The sequence below is a fragment of the Moschus berezovskii genome, chromosome 20, assembly GCF_049115385.1.
Source record: "Moschus berezovskii isolate FMDL1 chromosome 20, NW_MosBer_1.0, whole genome shotgun sequence".
Classification (NCBI taxonomy): domain Eukaryota; kingdom Metazoa; phylum Chordata; class Mammalia; order Artiodactyla; family Moschidae; genus Moschus; species Moschus berezovskii.
In genome coordinates, this window is record NC_142479.1 from 66697666 (window position 1) to 66718829 (window position 21164).

Genomic DNA, 21164 nt, shown 5'->3' on the forward strand with positions numbered 1-21164 from the left:
ATCACCAACTCCCGGAGTACACTCAAACTCACGTCCACAGAGTCGGTGATGCCATCCAGCCATCTCATTCTCTGTCGTCCCCTTCTCCTCCCGCCCCCAACCTTTCCCAGCATCAGAGTCTTTTCCAGCGAGTCAACTCGTCGCATGAGGTGGCCAAAGTATTGCAGTTTCAGCTTTAGCATCAGTCCCTCCAATGAACATCCAGGATTGATTTCCTCTAGAATGGACTGGTTGGATCTCCTTGCAGTATAAGGGACTCTCAAGAGTCTTCTCCAACACCACAGTTCAAAAGCATCGATTCTTCAGCGGTCATAGTGATTCTTTTTTTTTTTTTTGTCTGTGCTGCATGACTTTTCAGGATCTTAATCCCCCAACCATGGATCAAACCTGTGGTAGTGAAAGTACGGAGTCCCAACCACTGGACCACCAGGAAATTATCAGTAGCTTCTTATTTTATCAAATTATTTGTGCTAGATCGGCACAAAACTCTGGCTCAAGTTTTTAGTTTCTGAAAGAGTGCCTGTGCAGGGAAATCATATTTTTAAATGTCTAAAAATTACACTCTTCAAAAATCATTATTTAAGAATTACACTCTTCCAAAATTTCAGTGCTCATCATCTAGTATCAAATGTAGAATGCAGTCATAAAGAGATAAATAAGAATATAAAATATACCATGATCAGGTAGAATTTATGCCAGGAATGCAAGGTTGGTTTAATATCTGAAAAATCAATCGATGTTAATACACCATATTAGTAGAATGAAGAATAAAAACTACATGATCTCCTGTACCTTGGATCAATACTGCTTAACATATCCAATACCTTTTCAAGATAAGAAACATTCAACAAACCTGGAATAGAAAGGTGCTTCTTCAATCTGATGCAGGGTATCTATGAGATACTCATAGCTACCAGTATAATTAATGGTGAGATACAGATTTCTTTCCTGCTAAGATCAGGGTCAAGACAAGGATGTCTGCTTTTGCCATTCAGTATTGACTGAAGATTCTAACTGGAAATTCTAACTGGATTGGAGATTCTAACAATAAGGTCAAACAAAGAAACACATTAAAAAGAAATTTTAAGGCAACCAGATTGTAAAGAAAAAAGTGAAACTGTATTCACAGGCGACATGATTCTATGTATAGAAAATACCCAGGATTCAACAAACAAGCCTACTAGAACTAATTGAGTCAGGTTGTAGATAAAAGATCATATAAACATGAAAAAATTAATTGTGCTTTTATATACAAGCAGTTATCTGAAGGGGGTTCCCTGGTGGCTCAGCGGTAAAAGAGTCTGCCTGCAATGCAGAGGACTTGGAGACCTGGGTTCAATCCCTGGGTCAGGAAGATCCCCTGGAGGAGGAAATGGCAACCCACACCAGTAATCCTACTTGGAAAATCCCATAGACAGAGGAGCCTGGCGGGCTACAGTCCATGGGGTCGCAAAAGAGTTGGCCATGACTGAGTGACTAAACAACAACAAATAATCTGAAAATTAAATTAAGAAAACAGTTCCATTCCCAATAGCATCAAAAAGAATATAGTGATTCTCCGGGATAAATTTAACATAAGTGTGTGATTTGTACACTGAAAATTCTAAAATGTTATCACGATTAATACTCTAACTAAAGATTAGTTTAAAGAGGTCTATATAAATAGACATTTCATGTTCATGAATTGGAAAACTCAGTACTGTTGAGATGCCAGTGATCTCCCAGTTGATCTGAAAATTGACTACATTCTCTGTCACAATCCCAACAGACTTTTTTGAAGAAACTGGCCAGCCAGTTCTAAAATACATGTGGACATGCAAAGGATCTAGAGTATCCTTAACAATTTTGAGAAGGAATTACCCAATTTCAAAAATTACATCAAGACACGGTGTGGTGTTGGTACAACTAGAAGCATATAGATCAGTAGAATTGCAAGACAGAAATAAATCCTTATATTTATGGTCGGTTGTTTTTGACAAGTGCCAAGACAATTCAACAGGGAGAGGACATGCTTTTCAACAAATGGTGCTAGGACAGTCGGATATTGACAAGCAGAAAAGTGAGCTGATACCCTTTATTCACATCACCAAAAATTAACTCACCATGGAGCACAGAATGAAAATACTGACCATGGAATGGAAGAAAATATTTGCAAATCTTCTATATGGTAAGGGATTTGTATCTAGATTATATAAAGAATGTGTGCAATTTAAAAACAAAAAGACAACCTGAAAAGAAGCAAAGTTCTTCAGTAGGCATTTCTCCAACAAAGATATGCAAATATACAATAAGCATGTCAGTAATGAAAAGACGCTTAACATTGTTGGCCTTTCAGTTCAGTTCAGTCACTCAGTCGTGTCCGACTCTTTGCGACCCCATGAATCACAGCACGCCAGGCCTCCCTGTCCATCACCAACTCCCGGAGTTCACCCAAACTCATGTGCATCGAGTCGATGGTGCCATCCAGCCATCTCATCCTCTGTCGTCCCCTTCTCCTCCTGCCCCCAGTCCCTCCCAGCATCAGGGTCTTTTCCAATGAGTCAGCCCTTTGCATCAGGTGGCCAAAGTATTGGAGTTTCAGCCTCAGCATCAGTCCCTCCAGTGAACACCCAGGACTGGTCTTCTTTAGGATGGACTGGTTGGATCTCCTTGCCGTCCAAGGGACTCTCAAGAGTCTTCTCCAGCACAGTTCATAAGCATCAATTCTTCAACGCTCAGCTTTCTTCACAGTCCAACTCTCACATCCATACATGACTACTGGAAAAACCATAGCCTTGACTAGACGGACCTTTGTTGGTAAAGTAATGTCTCTGCTCTTTAATATGCTATCTAGGTTGGTCATAACTTTCCTTCTAGGGAGTAAGCGTCTTTTAATTTCATGGCTGCAATCACCATCTGCAGTGATTTTGGAGCCCCCAAAAATAAAGTGTGACACTGTTTCCACTGTTTCCCCATCTGTTTCCCATGAAGTGATGGGACCAGATGCCATGATCTTAGTTTTCTGAATGTTGAGCTTTAAGCCAACTTTTTCACTGTCCTCTTTCACTTTCATCAAGAGGCTCTTTAGTTCTTCTTCACTTTCTGCCATAAGGGTGGTGTCATCTGCATATCTGAGGTTATTGATATTTCTCCCAGCAATCTTGAATCCAGCTTGTGCTTCTTCCAGCCCAACGTTTCTCATGATGTACTCTGCATAGAAGTTAAATAAGCAGGGTGACGATATACAGCCTTGACGTACTCTTTTTCCTATTTGGAACCAGTCTGTTTTTTCATGCCCAGTTCTAACTGTTGCTTCCTGACCTGCATATAGGTTTCTCAAGAGGCAGGTCAGGTGGACTGGTATTCCCATCTCTTTCAGAATTTTCCACAGTTTATTGTGATCCACACAGTCAAAGGCTTTGGCATAGTCAATAAAGCAGAAATAGATGTTGGCCTTTCAGTTCAGTTCAGTTCAGTCGCTCAGTCGTGTCCGACTCTTTGCGACCCCATGAATCACAGCACACCAGGCCTCCCTGTCCATCACCAACTCCCGGAGTTCACTCAAACTCATGTCCATCGAGTCGGTGATGCCATCCAACCATCTCATTCTCTGTCGTCCCCTTCTCCTCCCGCCCCCAATCCTTCCCAGCATCAGAGTCTTTTCCAGTGAGTCAGCTCGTCGCATGAGGTGGCCAAAGTATTGGAGTTTCAGCTTCAACCTCAGTCCTTCCAATGAACACCCAGGATTCATCTCCTTTAGAATGGACTGGTTGGGAATGCAAATCAAAACTACAGTGAGAGGACCACTTCACAGCCACTAGGATGGCAATAATTTTAAAAAACAAATAGTATGAGTCAGTGAGAATGTGCAGAAGCTGAACTCCTTGTCTGCCACTGATGGGAACGTGGAAAGGCACAGCTGCTACGGAAAACAGCTTGACAACTCCTCAAATGCTTTGTTACTTTATAACTCAGCAATTACAGTCCTAGAGGTGTGTGTGTGTGTATGTATGCCCAAGAAAAATGAAAAAAAAATATTCCATACCAAAACATGTACATGAACGTTCACAGCAGCATTAGTCACAGTAGCTAAGAGGTGGGAATAACCCAAACGTTCAACAACTAGGACCGGAACAGCTGATAAAACGTGGTAAATCCGTGCAGTGGAGTGTTATTCGTCAGTAAAAAGGAATGGCGTATTGATGTGTGCTATAGCTTAGCTGAAACCTGAAAGACACTAACATGAAGTAAAAGAAGCCAGAGGCGAAAGGCCATATATTGTATAATCCCGTTTACATGACATGTCCAGAAGAGGCAAATCCATAGAGACAGAAAGGAGATTAGTGACTGCCAGTGGCTGGGGGAGGGGGAGATGAGAAGTGATTGCTAACAGGGTTTCTTTCTGGGATTATGAAAATGTTCTAAAATTAGATAATGATGAATAGTTGCATAACTCATGAATATACTAAAAAACCATCGAATTGTATGTTTCAAATAGATGAATTGTATGGTATGTGAATTATCTCTCAATAACCAGTCCACTCTAGAGGGGATCAGTCCTGGGTGTTCATTGGAAGGACTGATGCTAAAGCTGAAACTCCAATACTTTGGCCACCTCATGCGATGAGTTGACTCACTGAAAAAGACTCTGATGCTGGGAGGGATTAGGGGCAGGAGGAGACGGGTATGACAGAGAATGAGATGGATGGATGGCATCTCCGACTCTGTGGACATGAGTTTGAGTGAACTCCGGGAGTTGGTGATGGACAGGGAGGCCTGGCGTGCTGTGATTCATGGGGTTGCGGAGAGTCGGACACGACTGAGCGACTGAACTGAACTGAACTGAACTGAAAGCTGTTTTTAAAAGGGTCCTAGGACTTCCCCAGGGCTTCCTTGGTGGCTCAGATGTAAAGAATCTGCCTGCCAGTTCAGGAGACTCAGGTTCTATTCTTAGGTCAGGAAGATCCCCTGGAGAAGGAAACGGCAACCCTCTCCTGTGTTCTCATCTGGGAAATTCCATGGACAGGGAAGCCTAGTGAGCTACAGTCCATGGGGTCACAAAAAATGTCGGACACTTCTTAGTGACTAAATGACAACAAAGAGGACTTCCCTGGTAGTCCAGTGGTTAAGACTCTACCTTCCAATGCAGGGGGCGAGAGTTCAAACCCTGGTTGAGGATCCCACATGCTCTGTGATGGGGCCAAAATTAAAAAAAAAAATGGACTTAGATTCAAGAGTTAGAACTATAAAACCCCTAAAAGAAGACATAGGAGAAGCTATATATTTGTTTCAGATTGGGCAGAGTTCTTTGATACAATGCCAAAAGCAAAATCCATAAGGGAAAAAACTGATAAGTTGGATTTCTTCCAAATTAAAAATGTTTCTACTTCAAATAACATTAAGGAGTTGAAAAGACAAGCCACCTTCTGAATGAAAATATTTGCAAAACACATAGAGGATTTACATCCAGAATATTTTGACAACTCTTACAACTCAATATTAAGACGACAACTCAATTTAAAAATGGACAAAAGAGTTGAATAGATATTTCTCCAAAGAAGATACAGGAATAGCCAATAAACACATGGAAAGATGCTCAGCATCAGTAGTTATTAGGGAAATACAATTAAAACCACAATGAGATAGCATTTAAAACCGCTAGGAAAGCAACAGTAAAAAAGACAATATCAGGTGTTGGTGAGAATGCAGAGAAATTGGGTGTACCTTATGGATGGGAATGCAAAATGGTAATGGCTAATTTGGAAAAGAGTTTGAGAGTGTCTTAAAAAGTTAAACATAAATTTACCTTATCATCTAGCAGTTGCACTCCTATTGTTGTTCAGTCACTCAGTCATGTCCACCTCTTTGCGACCCCATGAACTGCAGCACACCAGTGCTTCCCTGTCCTTCACCATCTCCTGGAGCTTGCTCAAACTCATGTCCATTGAGACGATGATGGCATCCAACCATCTCCTCCTCTGTCGTCCCCCTCTCCTGCTGCCTTCAGTCTTTCCCAGCATCAAGGTCTTTTCCAACGAGTGAAAGTGAAAAGTGAAAATGAAGTCGCTCAGTCGTGTCTGACTCTTTGCGACCCCATAAGCTGTAGCCTACCAGGCCCTTCCATCCTTGGGATTCTCCAGGCAAGAGTACTGGAGTGGGTTGCTGTTTCCTTCTCCAGGAGATCTTCCCAACCCAGGGATCGAACCCGGGTCTCCCACATTGCAGGCAGATGCTTTACCATCTGAGCCACCAGGGAAGCTCTTCCAAAAAGTAAATCTATTCAAAAGAAATGAAGACATAGATACACACAAAGACATGTGTTCAGATGTTCATAACAGTATTGCTCATAATGATCAAAAAACTGAAAGTAATCCAAATGTCCATCAAGTGGTGAATGGGTTCACAAAATAAGGTATATTCATCCATTGCAATACTATTCAGCAATTTCAAGAAAGCAGCTATTGATATATGCTACATAATGCAGATTAACCCCAAAAATATTGTGGTAAGTGAAAATAGCCAGATATAAGATGATGTATTATTGTATGTGTCCATTTGTATGGACTAGAAACAGCAAATACAAAGAAATAGAAGGCAGAGCAGGGTTTGCTTAAGGCTGAGGGTGGGAGTGGGAATTAGTTGTAAATGGACATGAGGGAGCATTTTGGGGTGGTGATGTTTTCAACTGGATTGTGGTAATAGTTGCCGAAATCATTGAATTGTAGCATGGATGAAATTTATGCTGTGTATATTATACCTCAATAAAGACTGCTTTTAAAATAACAGTAAAGAGACTTCCCTGGTGGTCCAGTGATTAAGACTTTGAGCGCCCAATGCAGGGGGCTCAGGTTCGATCCCTGGTCAGGGAACTAGATCCCACATGCAGCGAACATGGAAGATCCCAAATCCTCCATCTAATTCCTGGCACAGCCAAATACATAAATAAATATTTAAAAAGGCAATACCGAGTGTTTTATTGCCAATTGAATAAAATAAAGAGAAGAGCTTGAGGACTTCCCTGGTGGTCCAGTGGTTAAGAATCCGTTGGCCAGCGTGGGGGACACGGGTTTGATCTCTGGTCGGGGACAATCCCACCTGCCTCAGGGCAACTAAGCCCACCCACCACAACTCCTGAGCTTGTGCTATAGAACCCGTGAGCTGCAGCCGCTGAGCCCAAGGGCTGCAGCTCCTGAAGCCCTCAAGCTCTAGAGCCCGTGCTCCACGACTGGAGAATCCACCACGGTGCATAGCCCCCTCACCGCATTGGGAAAGTAGCTCCTGCTCACCACAACTAGAGCAAGCCTGCCACATGCCGCAACTAAGGCCCAGAGCAGTCCCATAAAGAAATAAATACTGAAAAAGAAAGAAGTTAGTGTTGAAGTCTTCTGAGCATTCACAAGGTGAATCAAGTGTGAGAAAAGACAGTTGGCCCTGTTGGTGTTCCAGAGAAGAGTTTCAGCGCAGTGGTAGAAAGTGCTGTGAAGATCAGAGGAGTTGTTGGATGTGGGGATGGGAGCAGGCAGAGGACAGAGGAGCGGATGGATGGATGGGTTGGTGGGTGGGTGGATGGGTGGGTGAATGGATGGGTGGATGGATGGATGGGTGAGTGGTTGGATCTTAAGGAATTTGTTTTTTAAATCAGGGAGAGAATATGTTTGTAGAGGCCAACAAAAAGCCAGTGGAGAATGAGGAATAGAAATCTTGAGTAAGCAGGATGGTTGCTGACGAGGTCTGGAGGAGGTAGAGTTAGTTGGGAATGAGAACCTAGGTGAAAAATTAAGCTTGCGATGGGGAAAATAGGAATATCTTCTTGAGACGGGAAGAAGGATGAATACAAATATAGGGAAGTTGTAAGGTATTGAAACTTTGGGTTTTTAAGGCGCTCCACAAAGTAGAAGAAAAATAGGTAGAGGGATCAAGGTTGGAGACTTGAGAAGGTTGGAAAGGTTTGGGTCCATTGATGTGTGCCTTGCTGTATATACTGTGAAGCTACAGTTGTTAAAACCATGTTGTGGGACTTCCCTGGTGATCTAGTGGCTAAGACAACCACATTTCCAATGCAGGGGCCCCAGGTTTGGTCCCAGGTCAGGGAACTAGATCCCACATGCTGCAATTGAGGGTTCACATGGCACAACTAAAAGATCCTGCACACCACAGCTGAGACTCCAGGGCATGCCCCCCCCACAAAAAACCCACTATATTGTACTTGTTCAGAGTAGAAGAGGATCCAGATCTAGATGTATATCGCATGATAAAAATCAAATTTCAATCAGTGGAGGAACCCATGGGCCACAGCTTTTGAGCCTGTGCTCTGGAGCTCAGGAACCACAGTTGCTGAAGCCCAGACATCCTAGAGCCTGACTGAGCAGCAAGAGAAGCCACTGCGATGAGAGGCCCAGGCACCCTGAGCAGAGGAACCCCACTCGCCGCAACTGCAGACGGCCCAGCAGCAATGAAGACCCAGCACAGCCATGAATAAGTAAGATAGTAAAATAATTAGTGGGGGAAATGGAATAGTCAAGAAATTATGTTAGTGATGTTTCCTGTTTGGAAAAAAAAAATTAAACCCTTATCTCACACAGTTCACAAGGACAAATTCCAGATGTAAAAACAAAAAAAACCAGGCAAGCAACATCAACTAGAAAGAGTAGGGAGCATTTATCAGGAGGGAAACAGTTAATTCAATCTGGACACTCAATGGGATTACAGCATAATGGTTAAGAGCACACGTAGGCTCTGGAATAAAAATAGCTGGATTTGGGGCATGGCACTGCTTCTTCTTAACTGTGTGACCTTGGACAAAGTCCTTAACCTCTCTGGGCAGTCAATTCCTCTTTGGTAATAAAAAAGTAGTTAACACCCACCTTATAGGGTTGTGAGGAATAACCTATGTAATATTTGTTAGTGTGTGTTAGTCGCTCAGTCGTGTACGACTCTTTGCGACCCCATGGACTGTAGCCCACCAGGCTTCTCTGTCCATGGAATTCTCCAGGCAAGAATATTGGAGTGGATTGCCATTCCCTTCTCCAGAGGAACTTCTCAACCCAGGAATCGAACCCTGGTCTCCTGCATGGCAGGCAGATTCTTTACCGTTTCAGCTACAGGGAAGTCTACAGGTATATAGAGTAAGCCTTCAAAAAGAGGTTGTTGTTATATAGTCATTAAGAACAATGAGGTTAGGAATTCCCTGGTGGTTCAGTGGTTAGGACCCGACCGGGTCTGGGTTCAATCCCCTGGTCAAGGAACTAAGATTTTGTAAGCCAATTGGAGTGGGCCAGGAAAAAAAAAAAAAAAGAACAATGATGTCAATCCATAAGTCCATAAGTCCAGACATGGAAAGATGCCAATATTAACATTAGAGAAAAAAAAGCTACATGCAGATCAATATGAGTAATATTTTAATTAGGTTAAAAAACAAAAGTAAAGCAAAACCGAAAACTTGAATGTGCTTATTTATGTATAGGAAAACCTAGAAGGCTGCAGACTGTTGTTTGTTGTTTGTTTGGGGGGAGGATCATTGTCTTTTTTAAGTTAATTAATTTTGCTTTTGGCTGCTCTGGGTCTTCACGGCTGTGCACAAGCTTCCCCTAGTTGCCGCCAGCAGGGGCTACTCTTCCTGAGGTGCGTAGTCTTCTCACTGCAGTGGCTTGTTCCAGAGCACCAGTTCTAGGCATGCGGGCTCAGTAGTTGCTACGAGGTGTGTAGCAATTCCCAGACCAGGGATTGAACCTGTGTCCCCTGCACGGGCAGACAGATTCTTAACCACTGGACCGCCAGGGAAGTCCCCCCAGATTAAGAGTTTTTGTTTGTTAACATTTAGGGTATCCATTAAATACAGAGTTGAAGAAAAATGAAAAGTGTCAACTGCCCTTTATTGTGTGATGTAATAGTTCATAGTGGTTTGGTGGCAAACGTCAGAGTATCTCATTGGAGCAGACATGAATTCTGGAATCCACTGAGCAACATTTACTTTCATTGTGATGTTAGGAATATACCCCAGTAGTGTAGTTCATTGGGTAAACTATTTAAGATTTTTAATTCCAAGATATTTCTTTTTCACATGCTGAGTAACAAATAGCTGTATTCTTCTTAGCAGATAGTTGAAAAAAGAATGTGACTAGCACCTGAAAATATTTTTATATTGATTACATGTTGAAGTAATATTTTAGATATATTGGGTTATTAGGATATCAAATAAAATAAATTGGGTTAAATTAAATAAAATATATTCAAATTAATTTTGATTATTTTTACTTAAAATATATGGCTCTTAGATAATTTAAAATTACACATGAGGCTTGCTTTTTTTTGGTCACGCCTCAAGACATGGGAGATCTTAGTTCCCTGACCAGGGAGACCAGAGTCAACCACTGCACCTCCAGGGAAGTCCTGTCATGGTATATTATTATTGAACAGTGCTGATCTGGAAGAACAGTACTAGTGTCATTTTCTTCCCTTGTAAGTAATTTTTTTTTAATCTGGATACTTTTTTTTTTCTCTAATACTTAAAAAAAAAAAACCAAATTGTACTAGTACTGATCATTCTGGGCCATACCTTATGGGGTTTTCCCCCTTGATATTTTATTTTTATTGTGGTTAAAAATGCATAACGTTAAACTTACCACCTTAACCATTTTCAAGTGTTAACAGTTCATTAGTGTTAAGATCTTTACAATTTTTTCTTCTTGCAAAACTGAAACTATACCCACTAATCACTAATTCCCCCTTTTTCCTCCCACACACACCTCATGTTTTAAATATAATTTGGGGGGTGAGTGATAAATTAAGAGTTTAGGATTAAAATGTCTACACTGCTATATGGGAAATAGATACCAACAAGGACCTACTGTGTAGCACAAGCCATTATACTCTATATACTCAGGATCTTGTAATAACTTGTAATGGAAAAGTATATCTCTAACCGAATCACCTTGCTATACTCCTGAAACTAACACACCATTGTAAATCAACTATATTTCAATAAACATTTTTCTTAGACGTATAAAATTTTTGTGTATGATGTGGCTTCTTTTTTCCAGTTCTACTGAGATATAATTGACAAATAACATTCTGTAAGTTTAAGGGGTACAGCATGATAACGTGATCTATATGTATCTTGCAAAATGATTACCACAAGATATCTTTTTTAAAGTCAGGTTTAGATTTTTTTAATTGAATTAATTTATTATTGGCTGCACTGGGTCTTCATTGCTTTGTGAGGGCTTTTCTCTAGTTGCGGCGAGCTGGGACCACTCTCTAGTTTCGGTGCACTGACTTCTCTTGTTGCAAAACAAGGGCTCTGGGCCCTGGAGCTCAGTAGTTGTGGCTGTTGGGCTTAGTTGTTCCTTGGCATGTGGAATCTTCCCGGACCAGCGATCAAACCAACATCCTCTACATTGGCAGGTGGATTCTTAACCCTTGGACCAGGGACGTCCCATGATGTATCTTCTTAAAGCCTGCAAAGAATTCCAATTATGATGTGGTTAATAAATTATAGCCAACTATGGGACTTCCCTGGAGGTCCAGTGATTAGGATTCCATACTTTCTATGCAAGGACTGCAGGTTTGATCCCTGGTCAGGGAACTCAGATCCCACAAGCTACATAGGTGGCCTACAAAGTAAAATAAAAACTATAAAATAAATAAAAATTATAGCCAATTAATAATGAAAAACTTGCAGGTAATCTACTAGTCATGTATGTTGTTTCCTGCCCACAAATAGGCAAAGGAATGTTTTCATGTAGCTCTTTTTTCCATGCCATTTCTGACCTTAGTGCACAGTTCTCACTAAGAAGCAAAAATGTGCACAAACTGTCCACAAGGCACTTTTTTTTCAGGGACTGATGGTGTGTTTGGTGTTCCCATCTGTTGATGTGGCCACACTGTCTAGGTCACTGCTCCCTGATCCCCACCTCTGGGCAGCCTGGGCAAACAGAATGTTTTACCCAGGCTACAGATGGCAAGTTTGCTCTCTCCCCAGTCTAATTTCAAAGAAAGGAAAAAAAAGCAAAATGTGGGTTGTCTTAAGTTTAGTTTTTCTTTTATCTGATTAGCATTCGTATTTTAAGTGTGTCACGGGAGATCAGTGTGTAATTGACACTTCTCTCAAAATGAAAAAAATCTCCTTTTCACCTGTGGATTATTGACCTTACTTTTAGGTCTTTGTATATGCGTGCTCTTGATTTTTAATGCCAAGCAGGGCTGGATTTCCCTGGCGCTCCAGTGGTTAAGACTGAGTTTCCAATGCAGAGGATGTGGGTTTAATCCCTGGTTGGGGAACTAAGACCCCACATGCTGTGCAGTACAGCCAAAAAAAATTTTATTTTCTTTTAAATAGTCATAAAATAAAATAGAGACTTCCCTGGTGGTCCAGTGGCTAAGACAGCAAACTTCTATTCCAGGGGGCCCAAGTATGATCCCTGATCAGGAAACTAGATCCCATATTCAACAAATAAGAGTTCACATGCCTCAACCAAGGTCCTGTGCAGCTGAATAGATTTATTTAAAAATAAAAAGTTAAAAAATAAAATGCCAGACAAAGCTACAGTTAGCTCTACACACTGCTTTCTGGGTAATTTCATTTATTATCATGGCTGTCCCCAAAAGGGCATTTCCGGTAGAATCCTGCCATCTTTAATGCTTTAACCCTGAAGCCTTTAACCCTGAAGCCATTAATGCTCTTCTCTTGCTAGGATCAATCACTACCATGTGTAAGCTGATTATCCGTTGATTTCATTGTCCCCACGTCCCTCACCTGATGGCTCCCAGGTCCTGGAAACTCAGCGTGTCCCAGATTGAACTCAGCCGGTACCACTCCAGACACTGAACCTGCTTCTCCCCATTCTTTATTCATGATCTGAGCAAGCCGGCCATTAATGTAAACATCTTTCCTAATTTCACCTAATGTATAGTAAATGTATAATGTCTAATGTGTAGAAAATATGTTTTGCTAATGTTTGACAGTAAATGACAAATTCTTTGAGATGGCTGCTTCTGTTTGTGACAGCTAGGCCCTCCTTCTCTATAAATTATGCACGTGGAAAATAGGGCTAGCAAGTACTAGACATAAATAATTTATAACTAAGCTCCTAAATGATGAACCGCACTGTGTATCACTGCAGATGGCTGCCCCTGTGTGTTTTCATGTTGATGGGTAACATTCAAGGGTTCCTCCTCAATTGCTTTGGTTTCAGTTGCTTTTACCCTCAAATAAGGGGCTTTCCAGGTGACTCAGTGGTAAAAGAATCCACCTGCTAGTGCCGAAGATGTGGGTTCAATCCCTTGGTCAGGAAGATTCCCTGGAGAAGGAAATAGCAACCCACTCCAGTGTTCTTGCCTGAAGAAGCCAGTGGACAGAGGAGCCTGGCAGGCTATGGTCCCTGGGGTCCCAAAGAGTCAGACACGACTTAGGAATTAAAATAACAACGACTCTCAAATAATGTTTTCCTGCTTGCTGGTTAATTAAAGAATTGCCTCATTTTGTGGCAAGGGATTTTATGCATATTGTTTTGTTTAATGTGTTCCTAGACCAAAGCAACTCCATGTGTAGAAAATTCAAAAAGAAAATGAATGTTTGATTCCGTTTTCCTGTTAGAACTTTCCTGTCTTCACAGGCTGAAAATGCTGAATCTCAATTTTTAGAGTTTTCTGTAAACCTAAAAAATTGAAACATTTATCCTAGCCATATAACACATCTAAAGAAGACTTCTGCTGATTCGTAAGCTCTTTGTATTGATCCAAGAACTGGGGTATATGAGAGCATTGATAGAATACGATATGGCCGAGTCACTCACTTTTGAACAGTTTACCTTTATGGGAGAATTAGATTATAGAAATGTGGGCTGAGAAGCATTTGGGGTTTGTTGTTGTTACTGTTTTGTGTTTATTGACATATAATTAGTTGATTTACAATGTGTTAATTTCTGCTGTACAGTTATATATACATTCTTTTTTATACTCTTTTCCACTGTGATTTATCACAGAATTTTGGACATAGTTCCCTGTGCTGTGCGGTAGGACCTGTTGTTGATCCAGTCTGTGAGAAGCATGCATTTAATCAGATTTGGAAAGTGTTCCCAGATGGAATGGGCAGTGTTACCTAAGCCTCCCTTGGTTACTTAGTGCCATCGTGTCCTGGCTCGCTTCCTCCCCCTGTCTGGATAAGGCACTTGGAGATCCTGACCCTGCCTGCGGATTGCCTCTGGTTAGTGTAGAGTTGAAAATATTCCTGCCTCCTGGCTGGTCAAGGTGGGGCCTGACTGATGTCCCTGAAACCTTGGCCATGAAGACTGGTAATGAATTTGGGACTAGGGTGTATATGCATGTCTGTGTCTTTCAAAATCACTAAACTTGTCCAGTTAAGCAATATAATCTGTGTGGTATGTGAGTGCCCAAGCGCTTAGGTGTGTCTGACTCTTTGAGACACAGTGGACTCCAGCCTGCCAGGCTCCTTTGTCCATGGAATTTTCCAGGCAAGAGTCTGTGTGGTAGTTGATTGGTAAAGCCTGGGGAAGTATTACTTAATTTTTATTTTCCTATTAAACCATCATTTTGAAGCAAATATGGAACACAAGGAGCCTCCATTGTGGAGGGTGATGGAGGTATACACGGAATTGGCAGGGAAATGCTGAGACCACTGTGTTTGGGTATGAGCTGGTGTACAAAAAATCTAGGCAAAGGGACATATGTACGTGTGTGCATCCTGATACCTGCAGTTAAGGTTCATGAGTACATGCAGAATAAGGAATAACCACTTCAAGTGTAAGGGGAAAAAATTCAGGAGCAAAATACATATGTATATATTCATTACTGTGCATGGTGGGGCCTTCTGGTTTTTTGCTTCTTGGTGTGATAGGTAAAGATTCAATTAAGAATGTCAAAAGGGACTTCCCCGGTGATGCGGTGGTTAAGAATCTGACTGCCAGTGTGGGGGACGGGGGATTTGATCCCTGGCCTGGGAAGATCTCACATGCCACAGGGCAGCTAAGCCCGTGTGCTGCGACCACTGAGCCAGCGTGCCACCACAAGAGAGGCCCTCAGTCGCCGCAACTAGAGAAATCCCACGTGAGGTACAACCCCCAAAAAAGAATGTCAAAAGAAAAACAGTGATCTATTTTATATTTGATGTCTTGGGTTCTCACTGCTAGGATTTTGCGTATTTTGTGCCATTATCCCCAATCAAGAGAAGAAAGTTTTCCTAGGGTTAGAAATGGCTGTAATTTTTTGTTGAAGGGTTAACATTTTTTTTCTTTCCCCCTGAATCGGCTTGTTCACTTGGCTTAGTTTGACTGGTTTCTGTCTCCCGCCCTCTAGGAAGCTATTTTGCCAGCCACTTCATTATGGGAGGAGAGAAGTTTGATTCAACTCACCCCGAAGGCTACTTGTTCGGAGAAAACAGCGATCTGAACTTTCTGGGGAACAGACCAGTGGCGGTATGGTTATCATCTGTTTACTTCCACTCGGGGCTAAGTGGCCGAGTCAAATAGTCTTGTCAAAATAAGTTTGTAATTGCTGGTTCAGCAATGTCTGCGGCTTGGTCTGAGTTGAGAGGAGCCAGACTGCAGCCTCTTTGGTGGAGCAGGATCTCCTGGCACCAGAGGCTGCCCCGTGGAAAAGTACCCGGTCTGCCTGAGGGTGAGGACAGCTCACAAAACCCAGCTCTCCTAGGATCTGCCCCTCTGAAGCCCTGCCTCAGCGCCACCTCTGCAGACTTCCCTTCCCAGTCCCTAGCTCGTCCTCACCTTGCTTTTCATTCCTTCATAGCAGCTAACGCCACGTTGTTGTTTTCAGTCGATCAATCCTGTCTAACGCTTTGCAACCCCGTGGACTGCAGCATGCCAGGCTTCCCTGTCTTTCACTCTGTTCCAGAGTTTGCTCAGATTCATGTTTATTGAGTCAGTGATGCCATCCAACCATCTCATCCTCTGCCACCCCCTTCTCCTCCTGCCTTCAATCTTTCCCAGCAGCAGGGTCTTTTCTAATGAGTCAGCTCTTTGCATCAGGTGGCCAAAGTAATGGAGCTTCAGCATCAGTCCTTCCAATGAATATTCAGGGTTGATTTCCTTTAGGATTGACTGGTTTGATCTCCTTGCAGTCCAAGGGACTCTCAAGAGTCTTCTCTAGCACCACAATTAGAAAACATCAATTCTTCCTAATACCACATAAGCTTCTGTTGCCTTGTCACCTCTATTATCTGCCTTTTGCATCAGAAGGTACATTTCCCAGGGCAAGGGGGCTGTGCCACTGTCGAAACCCAGCACCCAGAACAAAGCCTGGGACATTGTGATAAGCCTTTCATAAAGGTCTGTTGAATGAATGACTGACAAATTTCCCCTCAGTATCTGAGTTGATATCAGACTGTCTCTGTCCATTCATTCAACCCATTCCATAAATGTTTATGGGGCATTTTCTCTGCACCCAGCATGAAGCTTTGCACAAAGGCTGCCATGTGGCTACTGATTGGCCACTTTGCGCTAAGGAAGGCCCTAGAGACTTTTCAGACATTATTGCTAATCTTCATAAAGACCCACTTTAGGACTTCCCTGGTGATCCAGTGGTTAAGACTCCGCACTTCCAATGCAGGGGCCAGGGTTCAATCCCTAATCCAGGTACTAAGATCCCACATAACTCGTGGCAAGGCCAAAAAATAAATAAATAAAAACAAAACTATATTTTAAAAAAACCCTACCTATTTTTTAAGCAAGAGAACTGAGGTTCCGAGAGCTGAACAGTGGTAACAGCTTTTTTGTTGTTTTTGTTTAGTCACTCAGTCGTGTCCGACTCTTTTATGACCCCATGGACTGTAGCCCACCAGGCTCCTCTGTCCATGGGATTTTCCAGGCCAGAATACCGGAGTGGGTTTCTATTTTCTTGTTCAGAGGATCTTCCCAACCCAGGGACTGAACCCACATCTCCTGCAATGCAGGTGAATTCTTCACCGTTGAGCCACCAGGGAAGCCCAGTAGTCTTTATGAAGTGCACAGTGTTCCAGGCCCTGTTCAAAATGCTTTCAGAAAATTTTTCCCAAAGCCACATAACTAGATCTGCCTAGCCACAGATCAATAACCTTCCCACTGCTTCTTTTTGCTTCAAAATATCCTGCTGTTCTCCAGAAACTCCTATTTTAGTGGGTCAGGCCAAACACAGGAACAAGAGATATTTCAATAGCGATCAAGGTCTGAAAGGGCTGGGATTCTGTAGGTATAGAGAGTGGGGGAGGGGAATCACAAGGGCTGATGCTTTGGTGCTGGTTTTGAGGAGGCCTTGGAGGATGGCTGAGTTTTCATGAGGTGGGTGGGCGAGGGGCTTCCCTGAAGGGAGGCACAGAACACAGGCGTGAAAGTGTTCACATTTCTGTCAAATCAGCAACCATTTACTGAGAAACTACTGTGTGCCAGGTACTGTGGTAGGCGCTGGGGATACAAAGCTGAAATGAGCATGGTTTGTTCCTCCCCTGGAACGAATAAGAAAGCCAGTCTGACAGGAGTGGACCTTTCCTGGTGGAGAAGCAAGATTGGAAAGGTAGGTGGGGGCTCTGTTCCCTCAAGACGTGTTCTACTCTCTCCCATAGGCTCTGGGGAAATACTGAAGTTTTTTAGGCAGATGAGCGCCCCAGAGAAATCGTTTGTTTTTTCGTCTTTAGGAAGGTTAATCTGATGATGATTTTCCATCTGGAGCTTTAATTAAAAAGCATTTTGGTTGTTGTTGATGGTTTTTATTGCTTTCTTCCTTTCCATCTGGGCTTTGCTGATGGCTCAGAAGGTAAAGAATCTGTCTGCGATACAGGAGACCCGAGTTCGATCCCCTGGAGAAGGGAATGGCAACCCAGTCCAGTATTCTTGCCTGGAAAACTCTATGGACAGAAGAGCTTGGGAGGCTATAGTATGTGGGGTCACAAAGAGTCAGAAGCAACTGAGCGACTAACAACACCTTTCTATCTGGAGTGACAACCCCCCACTACACCCCGGTGCTGTGTGCTCAGTCATGCCCAACTCTTTGTGATCCCATGAACTATAGCCCCCCACCCCCTGCCCCCAGGCTCCTCTGTGCATGGAATTTTCCAGGCAAGAATACGGGAGTGGGAAACCATTTCCTTCTCCAGGGGGGTCTTCCCCACTCAGGCATCAAACCTACATCTCCTGCATTGGTAGTTGGATTCTTCACTGTGCCACCTCGGAAACCAATTCTTAGTTGAACAGTACTTTCAGAATACCAAGTACTTTCTGCTTCACAGTCAATTATGACAACTGATACTTATCAAATGTTTACTGTCTGATTTTTCTACTGTTACCTTAGCCTTTAGAGTAGAATAATCTTTTTTTCTGCTTGAGCCAGATAAGAACTCCCTTACTTCCTGGAAGTGGGCTCATGCTTGAAAAATACCCTTTCTTCTCACAGGGGCTTGGCCATTTGCATCCGCTTCTTCCTCCCTTTTTTCTTTCCTCTGGTGTCAGAATAGTTTATATACTTTTTTAAAGTGTAGGTTTTTTAAAAAAAACTTTTTCAGGCCATAAAGGTGATTTTAAAACAAGGGAACACTTCTTTAGGCTCGTTTTGAGGTTTATGCTGGCTGACAAACCTCCCCAAAGTGTAACCATTTTGTTTACACTTCTGTGAGCCCATGAATGACCGAGCTCTTCCAGGAGCCCCGGAGAGCAGCGTTGACCTTCACTTTCAGGCTTTCTCCCAAGGAAGCATCAACATTGGCCTTTTTGTTGTTGTTTTTGTGGACTAATCATTAAACATGCTTCAAGTTGCACAGAGCAAATGTTTTCCAAGGACATCATTGTTTCATGTCAAGAAAGCAAATCGGAGTAACTTCAAAGAGGGAGGTGGAAGTAGAGAATGAAACAAGTTTCCCTTTGCTTCTCCCCTCTCTTAGTTAATAAGAGCTAACATTTAGTGAACCCTTACCGTTTGCCAGGCCCGGTTGTTCCAAGTTCTCTGTGTGTGTTAACTCTTTGTGTCCTTGTTAATGCAAGTTCGAGGGCGATGCACAATGAGGCCAAACTGAAACGTCAGAGTTTGGAGCAGAGAAAGGTTTGTTGCAGGACCGTGCAAGGAGATGGGTGGCTCCTGCTGTCAAAAGCCTCAGCTCTCCAGTGAGTTTCAGCACAGCACTTTGAAATGGCAGGCGAGGCAGGGGTGGGCGGTGTTGCAAGGTATGTGATCGCCTTGTGCACAGGTCTCCGACTGGCTGATAAGGGGGGAGCAGGGGGTTTCACAGGGGTTCACTTTATCAGTCCTCAGGCTCCAGGAGGCCTGGGGCTAGGTGCTGCTGGTCATCAACTAGTTCTTCCATTTGGTGGGAGTTTTTTCAGATCTGCAAAACAGCTCAGGAAATCTGCATCAAATACGGTTATCGAGGTGCTTCAGAGAGGAGCTGAAGCAGAGGGTAAGGGGGAAGGCCTGTCCAGGGAAGGCCCTGTAGGGTCTGCTCGGTTACATCCTCACACCCTAACGAGGAAGGTCCTGATTTGATGGATGAAAAACAAGAGACACAAAGAACTGAAGCAAAGATGGCCAAGCCTGGAAGTGACTGACTCAGGATTTGAACCCAGCAGTCCAACTCCAGAGCCTGGGGCCCCCTGCCCTTTCCTGCTGGTCAGGTTGGGGGTACTCAGGACCCCTGCCCACATCTTGTATGTGAGTCTGAGTAGATCCTCGAGGGCAGTTTGTGAAATGTGGAGAGAGTAGCCAGCATGGCCGTGACACGTTCTCACGAGTGTCTCTTGAGAGAACTTGTATTCGGTGTGTAATTCCACCGGCTGACCTGACCTTGGCCGCCTGCTGTTAGCGCACGCCAGCTTGTTCAGGGGAAGGCCCAGCGACTGAAGGCTGACTGGTCACTTGAGTTCTCCGAAGCTGACCTCTACTCTCTGTTAATATATCTCAGTGTCGGTAGATGGGCGTCGGGTTGCAGAGGAAAGAGAACAGCCTTATAAAGCCATCCAGCAGCCCCAGGCAGGAATGGCTCCTCTTTCCAGAGATGGGGACACAGTATGTTGAAATACATGGTTAGATTAAGTCATAAAGGCCATAGACTTCCTGGCTTCTGGGACTTGTCGTATTTCTTGTCATCTTCTGAATGATCAGACTCAGATGAGTACCATTCAGCAATGGCTCAGCCTGTAGTTTTTACTGAAGCTCATCTCCCACTTAGGATAATCCATCCGTCAAAGTCAGATGTATTACCAAGTCTTCAGGTCAGATTTAAAGAACCAGAGTGTGTGTGTATGTGGAAAGACGGTTGAAGAGAAGTCAGAATCAAGATTGCAAGTTTTACATACATCTTACTATTGCAACCCTGGCAATGAAGATTGCAACCCAAATTCTTTGCAACCCTGGCAAGGGTCCATCACTCAGGATCTCAAATTACCCACTTGTAACAGGGAGGCTGTTCTGACTTTGTAGGAATGTCATGCTTGAAAAATGCATTGGAATTGCTGAAGGAAGAGATGTATGCAACAATGTTAGCTGCACTTGCTAGCCTTTCAGGTTGGTTATTTCTGCAATTACAGTTCTGGGTGGAGCACATACTCACTTTTTTTTTTTAAGTTAATTGTGATTTTTTTTTTCTTGTTTTATTTCATTTTTTTATTTTCTTGGCCAAGCCACGTGACAGGTGGGATCTTAGTTCCCAGACTAGGGATCAAACTCATGCCCCTTGCAGAGTCTTAACCATTGGACCACCAGACAAATCCCCTCACTGGTTGTTGGGGAACTATATTAAGTAGTGAACAGGGATTCTACAGGTCCTTCTGCTCCGGTCTCTGTATAGAGGAGATGAGATGGTGGTGTTTGTACATCACAGTTGAGGCCACCCTCCCCTTCCCTGGGTGGCAGAAGAACGGATGCTGGGTTTTTGGTCGTTTATTGCATTAGATCTTTTTTCTTTAAGAGTTCTTTTTTCTTTTTTTTTATGGCTGCACTGGATCTTCGTTTGCTTTGCTTGGGATTTCTCTAATTGCGACAAGCAGGGGGCTACTCTTCCTTGTGGTGCATAGGTTTCTCATTGTGGAGGCTTCTCTTATGGTGGAGATCTAGGCACACAGGCTCTGTAATTGTGGCTCCTGGGCTCTCAAGCTCGGGCTTCAATAGTTGTGGCACACAGGCTTAGTATGCTCCATGGCATGTGGAATCCTTCCCGACCAGGGATTGAACCCATGTCCCCTGCACTCGCAGGC

The 21164-nt window shown here is 43.2% G+C and overlaps 1 protein-coding gene across 1 annotated transcript in view; it reads left to right on the forward strand.

Annotated features, from left to right (window-relative positions):
* RNF157 (ring finger protein 157) overlaps nt 1-21164 on the forward strand; it is an 81887-nt gene that overhangs the window by 9374 nt on the left and 51349 nt on the right. Inside the window, exon 2 of the mRNA XM_055408538.2 lies at nt 15292-15410. Coding sequence (XP_055264513.2) covers nt 15292-15410 — 119 coding nt within the window. The remainder of the gene's footprint in view (nt 1-15291; nt 15411-21164) is intronic.